The sequence below is a fragment of the Nansenia antarctica genome (assembly GCF_963989245.1).
Source record: "Nansenia antarctica genome assembly, chromosome: 9".
NCBI classification, from domain to species: domain Eukaryota; kingdom Metazoa; phylum Chordata; class Actinopteri; order Argentiniformes; family Microstomatidae; genus Nansenia; species Nansenia antarctica.
Window position 1 is genome coordinate 25,046,674 of NC_137679.1, and position 7,053 is coordinate 25,053,726.

The 7,053-nt window shown below is 40.5% G+C and overlaps 1 protein-coding gene across 1 annotated transcript; it reads right to left on the reverse strand.

Moving 5' to 3' along the window:
* Positions 1–169: 169 nt before the first annotated feature.
* On the reverse strand, positions 170–5,155 carry gtf2h1 (general transcription factor IIH, polypeptide 1). Its single transcript, XM_080539863.1, has 15 exons — positions 5,020–5,155; positions 4,429–4,584; positions 4,148–4,340; positions 3,873–4,035; positions 3,607–3,700; positions 3,193–3,342; positions 2,985–3,064; positions 2,719–2,849; positions 2,395–2,482; positions 2,215–2,303; positions 1,953–2,070; positions 1,726–1,816; positions 1,251–1,366; positions 993–1,085; positions 170–899 (listed from the first exon to the last, which is right to left on the reverse strand). Exons 2-15 carry the CDS (start codon positions 4,580–4,582, stop codon positions 813–815), a joined length of 1,647 nt encoding a protein of 548 aa, XP_080395989.1. The 5' UTR covers positions 4,583–4,584; positions 5,020–5,155; the 3' UTR covers positions 170–812.
* Between the last annotated feature and the right edge of the window lie 1,898 nt (positions 5,156–7,053).

The following is a 7,053-nucleotide window of genomic DNA, read 5'->3' on the forward strand; positions in this document are numbered from 1 at the left end:
TAGGAAGTTTGAATTGCTAAAACAACACACTGAATCTTTCAGATGCAACCAAGTATTGGCAGTTGCTTTTCACACAAGGTAATACAACCATTCAAAGCCAGTAAAAGAAGCACAAACAAAAGCATGAACTTCACTTTATTTTTGAGTAACATCCAGAGTTTGTCTTCAGTGCAGCTAGAAAAAAAAGGTGCAGACATTACAAACCAGTGCAGTTTTAAGTGTGATTAGGGCACACATACTAATGCACTACAGTGGAAATGCCTATACAGTATTGCTATAATTCACTCCCCTCCACTGCCCAGTTTCCCTGGCACTCTCCTCCTTGAAAAGGCCTGGGGCTAAAGAGGGCTGCATTGCATTTGTTTGAGACCTAATCATCAAGTCTTGTACTGTGCACAGATAAAATCATCACACAGTCCTTTGCTTTGCATCTCACATAGTCCTCTGTTCCTGAGAGTTCCTCCTTTTATTTCCACACCTCTGAAGTTTGGTCATTTTATCCCATCATTTAAGTTCGTCTGGTTCACACCTTAGGGGAACCGTGACATTCTCATCCATTGAGAAAATGCAAAACAAAACAGAAATAAACTAATTACAGTCATTTGTGATTGTGATCCAGTTAGTCTGTGCTGAACTTGGGGATGTAGCAGCACATATCTGTATCCTCATTCTCCCTGTGGACCACTCCCGAGGGCCTTGTTTTCTGTGTGTTCGGTCACAGCATCCTGGTAGCCAAGGTGAGAAGTATGTCCATGTTGTTCTTTTTTTCTTCTTTATCCCCTGAGAAGCAATCTGTTAAGATTGTTGTTTCCTCATGTCTTCCTCATCATACGACGGGTTTGCCAGGCATGGAATTTATTGTAGGCCATCTGCAACATCTCATCCAGGTGCCCTGTAAGCTGTGGGATTGTTTCAAACAGAGATCTTAGTCAAGCAGGTCTTATATCATAAACAAGATAATCAATTGGAAAGAAGCAAGTCTAGGGCCTCACATTAGTACTCAAGTATTGACGCTGAATCTTCTCTTGGAAGGGCCGCAGCTTGGTCATCTGGAATCTCTCTAGGTTTGACCTCATTTTTACCACCTACAAGGGATTCATCATTCATCAGGCAAAAGTGTTATAGCTCAGAAAGAACTCCCCCCACCCCCACACAATTTTATTCATCAAGCAGTGGAGAATTGATCTGTGTTTTTCCTAAATGAGATGAAGTCTTATTCAACAACAGGATGAGGGACACAAAGCAATCACCTTCTCTTCCAAGAAGGGTGTATTGACAGGAAAACATGACCAGAAGTGCCTCAACAGCTCTCCAGCAGCTGTGTACAAATGTTTCAGCTCCCCCTGAACTTCTGTTGGCACCATCTCTGCAACAATGCAACAACACAACCAGTCAGAGAACATTTGGGTTGACAGCTGATCCCTAAAATTTGAAGTACGGTAACTAACTCCCTCCAAGTAGACACTTTCTACAACACGATCAATTGATGCAGCAACATCACTTCATGGTGCTAATCAAAGAAATTGAATCTAAGAAATATGCCATAAAGGGGATAGTTCAGGATGTTTTGAAAGCCATTTTCTGTGCTTTTGTTAGCATACAGGTGATCCCATTCATATACACTGGTATGGCTAAATGGCAGCCCTGAGCCAGCCAAAGAAAGTGAAAAATTAGATCCTCATTGAGACTTCATGCTCTCTTAAATAATGGCAGTAATTAACTTACGGTTTATGGCTTGTTGTGCTCCTGCCTGCATGAGAATGCCTCCAGGAGAGAGAGCGGCAATGGCAGAACTAGCTGTGCTGCTGGACAACACCTGTGATGGGAGATTTAGAACTTTGAAAAGCACCTTCATAGCACCTAAACAGCATCCCTATACGCTACTAACATTCTAGGCCAAGTAACAGGGATTTGTTGAGAAGCAGAGAATCACAGCTTCTAGAGGATCTAACCTGAGTTAGGCTGGGCTTGTAGCTGGCCATCTCATGCTGGATGCAGTTGACAGAGTTGATGATGTCCTGACTGGTGGTATACTGTTGGGACTGGAGAGGCACGGGACCATGAGAGTACCTTACAGAAATAGTCAAAGATAAACCATTCAACATTAAACAACACAACAGGATGAAACATTTTGGTTCAAAACTATGATATCTAGGAAACAAGTCAAGTGTTCAGAGTGAAAATTATATGGAGAATATTGTCACAACCACCTACCGGTCAGATTTCTTGAGGTTCAAAGCAACTGTTTTCTTTCCATTTTCCCTTGTCAGGTCCTCATATTCGATGGCCTCTTGCAATTTCACCTGAAGTATACAGTGCCAAAGCTTAAGTCTTAACATACAGGACTACATTATGTCACTATTTTGCATTCACAACCACAGAAAGTCATCACACCTTCTTAATGGGCGGTTGGAAGAAGTCTGAATCCTTCGAGTTCCCATCTGTGCTGCTAGTCTCACTGGCTTGTTCATTGGTAGCATCTCTATGAAAACAAACAGCTAAGTTAACACAAAAGCTTTAGCTCACATGTTAATTGGAGATAAGTATGGTAAAGCAAGTGACTAATGCATCCGGACTGTAAAAGCACAAACACAGTATTAAGGTACAGTACAGTGCACAATAATTACTGGTTTATAATTACATTTATCTGGTTTATAAACCAGATAAATGTTAATACTACTAGTAACCCTAAAATAATCCTCCTCATCATTTCCTCACCCTTTCCTTGTGCCTGCTGCTAGTACCATGGCACTGTGATGGTTGAAGCGCTTGATGATGGCTGAGTTACTGTTCTCTTTCACTGTCTTGTTAAAATTGGAGGTAGATGCCGCCGTAGAGAAACCATAACCCTGTATAAATGAAAGTGTCAGCCTTAGCACGCTCTATCACAACATTTGGGTACTCAGTGAATATTGCTAAATGATAGTAGACGACAAGGAGGTGCAAGGTGCCTGATAACATTACATATGATGAATGAATCTGACCTCATCTAATGTTTTGTCCTCCAGTGAGAGTAAGTCCACCAAAGGATTCTTCACCCCTTGAACCACCATTGACTTCAAGCCTGCACAAGAGAGAGGGACTTGTTTTAAAGTGACACCAATAAACAGTAACAAAGTTTTGAGGTATGCTTTAGGTGAGAACATAACCATTTCAACTGGAAAACTATGAGCTCAATGCCCCCCAACCTACCCTTTTCATCTTCCTTGGCACACTCTGAGAAGATGTCCTGCAGGCCAGTGTTGATGCGGTCTCTGTGGAAGTAGTGGGACTGAAAAAAGCGGGTCCAGAACTCCTTCTCCGTCAAGTTGTGAGGAACATTCTCCCCATATTTTTGTTTCACTGAAAGAAAAAGGTATTTAATGTAGTATGATAGTGGTGAATTGACAGGAGTGTGTTGTCAAAGACTACAATGGCCTCCAATTACACAATGAGGATAGAATAAGAGGGTGATTCCTGGGAGTTTCAATGATAACATTGTCTTGACCATTATCACAAAGGTATAGTCAAGATTATATATAATATATATATATATAATTTATATATATAATTTATATATATATATATATATATATATATATAAAAGGAGTGTTATAGGCATCTTACCTGCAGGGTATGTTCTGAAGATGGACTCAATAATGTCAGAAGTGAGATTGTATCTTAAACCATTACAGCCATCTGTCTGTGGCCTTATGTCTGCCTGCAACCCCCAAATGAGTGTATATGAGTTATCAAGGGTGAGCACAGAGGAAACTACAGGGAATTTAACTTACTCATTCTATAAGCATCAACGAACAAAACCATCCAACCAACAATTTCATTGCAAACTCCCCCATGTTGAAGAAGAACTGAAACATCATTGATAAACTCACCAAGAAAGCTGCTGAGATACCAACTTCCTGCTTGTTGTTGGAGAGTGAGTGCTCCATGTTGTTCATGCTTAGCCGATTAGCCCAGAATTCCTCTGCGCTTATCACCTGACTCACCACCAAGTCTTTATACAATTGAAAAAGCACAGGATCTTCTTGCAACATTCTAGAGAGAATATAAAAGGTCACAGCTTACAAATGTTCATTAAGACTATAGAAATTGCAATCCAGAAACTGTGTTTGCAACTTAATATATGGAATATATTGGGCTCGCTCACCTATTCTTCTCCTCCAATTCCTTGTTAGCTCTCTTTTTGAACTTGGGCAGTAGCTGCTGTAGGAGGTCCTTAGCAGCATCTCGGTCCTTGATGGCAGTGCTTTCATTAGCAAAGTGGAAATTTGTACTCTCACCAGTGTGGAGGACCAGCTGAAGCTGAATCTTGGCTTTGCCATCTGGGCTGATTTTCTGACCTAAACACAGTGCAATTAAACCCACCATTAAACAGTGTCTTCACATTGCAACCATTCCTAATGAGACTAGACAGATGGCAGTACTCACAGCGAATATCAGCATATAAATGACTGACAGAGAAGCGGTCTTTTCCCTCTGGGCCCCAGGCTATTCGCTCTGCCATCAGGTAAAGCGTGCCATCCTGTTTCCTCTGTCGGACCCTTTTTAACACAAGCAGCACCTCCTCCGACAACGCTGCCATGGCTGAGGATGAGATGGAGAGAGAGAGAGAGAGAGAGAGAGAGAGAGATGGGATGAGAAGCAGGTATAATTCAGGTGTACGATAGTGACTGACAACAAACAGCCAATCAAGCAAAGTTACAAGACACAGCACATAGTACAAGCTAGCTAGACGAGCCGGTAGCTAGCTAGCGCGTCAGCTACCCTCCACACCACCAGTTTGTTTTGTATTTCATAGACATAGTCATAACGACTATAACTCTTTATATCAGAGGTACGTTAAAATCACATTGCATGTATGCAAAACTATAGACAGCACCCGAATGTGGATACTGAACTTACTTGCTAGTTTAGCTAGATTTATACGGCACGGCAGATATAGTTCATCGTTAGCTAGATAGAAAGAGTGAACAGAGGCAGACTTGTCTTGTCAAGATAAGTCATTAAAACGACCATTACCTCAAACTCCAACGTTGTTGCAGTTGATACCGTGGTTTCGTGCTTTCCCAATGTGGAGCATGCAATTAATCTGATTGCAATTGTTATAGAAAGACGTTATTAAAGCTACAATTTGACAGTTTCTACTTCGTGCTTCTCTCTGTCGACACGACTGCCAAGTTGTGTAACACTTAAATAGTTTCGGTAGAATACAAGAGGCCGTAATGAAGACGGTGAAAGAATATTATGTGGTGTAATATACATGTCGAGTTAAATACAATTGATCTCTTAGTTAAACGCGTAAATATTAAACTGTGTATGTGAAATCGTATATGGAATCATATAAGATATTATTTCTGTTATAAGCGATAAAGAGGAACTTGACAGTTAGCGAAATCGCTTGTCACATCCATTGCAATCCGTGTAGAAACCGATTCATGACAGTAATCCCTTATTTTACCCCCTACCCCTCATTTCGGAGCCACGGCTTGGCCCTCGGAGTGGTTGAAAATGTTCCCTTAAGAAAAGGGATAACCCTTGAAGAGTCTGACAGACCCTGATACGCATTGACACTCGCGATTCATTCACAACTTAAATGTCATGCTATCAAACAAGTCATCAAATAATATCAGTGTTTTGTTGGTTATCAACCCTGCTCATACCCTGCCAGTCTCCAGTTTAAAGTCACAATTTCTGAGAAAAAAAGTCTGAATTATCTTCTGAGAAAAAAACTCTCTTTGAGATTAAAGTCAGAATGTATTAGAAAAAAAGTATGTTTTGTGTTTATTGGTCCTACTGGTAAAATGGATGACATGACAACTTTGGAATTTAATTTAGGAAATTCTTTGTCTGCGGCTACGGCAGTACTGTCTCTACCCGAGGTTCTAATGCACTCTGGCATAATAGTACTCTTACGACAAACTGAAGCCGGACGGAATAGGGATCAATGGTTGCATCGATGGCTATAGTCGTTATGTGGTATGGATGGAAGCATACAAACAACGACCTGAAAGTTTTCCGTGCCCCTATCAACTCGCAGCCTCTTTGGACATCCTCCATCATGTTCAATGCTTTGAATATAATATCCAGCTATGACTTTCGGGTCGTTGGCACGAAGATGCATCCAACGATAGCCTTGCATTTGGCCACTTCCCGATAGTTCCTTCTGCACAAAGGCTATTACCTTATTTAAATCTGAATGATTTCTCCTGATTTTGTGCCAATAGACGAAGAAGAATTTCCTTATGACTAAATCCAATTCCAAGTACAACTTGATCATTGATCATTGATCATTGAGCATTCATGTCATCCATTTTTAACCAGTAGGACTAATAAACACTAAACTTACTTTTTTTCGAATAAATTCCGACTTTAATCTCAGAAATTCTGACTTTCTTCTCCCGAAATTCTGACTTTAAACTCAGAATATAATATATATAATATAACATGGACTCTCATATAATATGGACTATAATATGGACTCCAATCCCATTTCCCTTTTTTACCCTGATCCCTTGTTTCGGAGCCACGGCTTGCCCCTCGGAAGAGAGTCACGAGGGGTAGGCCTATGGTTGGAAATCTTCCCTTATGAAATGGGATAACCCTTCAAGACCCTGATACATCATCAATAGTATCAGATAAGTATTGACGCTCGCAATTCGTTCACAACTTAAGTTTCACGCTATCAATCGATCAAACAAAAAGAACAATGCTTCATTATCAGGCCATGACAGAATAGCGGTGTTCTGTAGGCCAGCAATCCCTGCACTGATGTAGGACAGTGGATGAACTTTACATTTCAGGCGTCATATGCCATCAAGGGGGGAAATGCGACATGGAAATGTGTAAAAATGTGGGATTGTCATGCACAAATCAGCCTTAAAACATGTAACGTTAGATAGCTGCTAACATTAGACACACAGCTATTAGCTGCTAGACGCAGGCATAATAGCAATTTTTTGTTATGCTTGTTATAAAGAAAAGGTCTATAATACATTGAAATGTCATTACACTAAGATAATACGATTATCACAATTTTTAAAATCTTTATTAACG

Coding starts and splice junctions, on each gene's coding strand:
- gtf2h1 (XM_080539863.1), bottom strand. CDS start 4,582: ATGGCAGCGTTGTCGGAGGAGGTGCTGCTTGTGTTAAAAAGGGTCCGA. Junction 2,304..2,394: donor TCCAACCGCCCATTAAGAAG/GTGTGATGACTT, acceptor TGTATACTTCAG/GTGAAATTGCAAGAGGCCAT. Junction 900..992: donor GTCAATACTTGAGTACTAAT/GTGAGGCCCTAG, acceptor ACAATCCCACAG/CTTACAGGGCACCTGGATGA.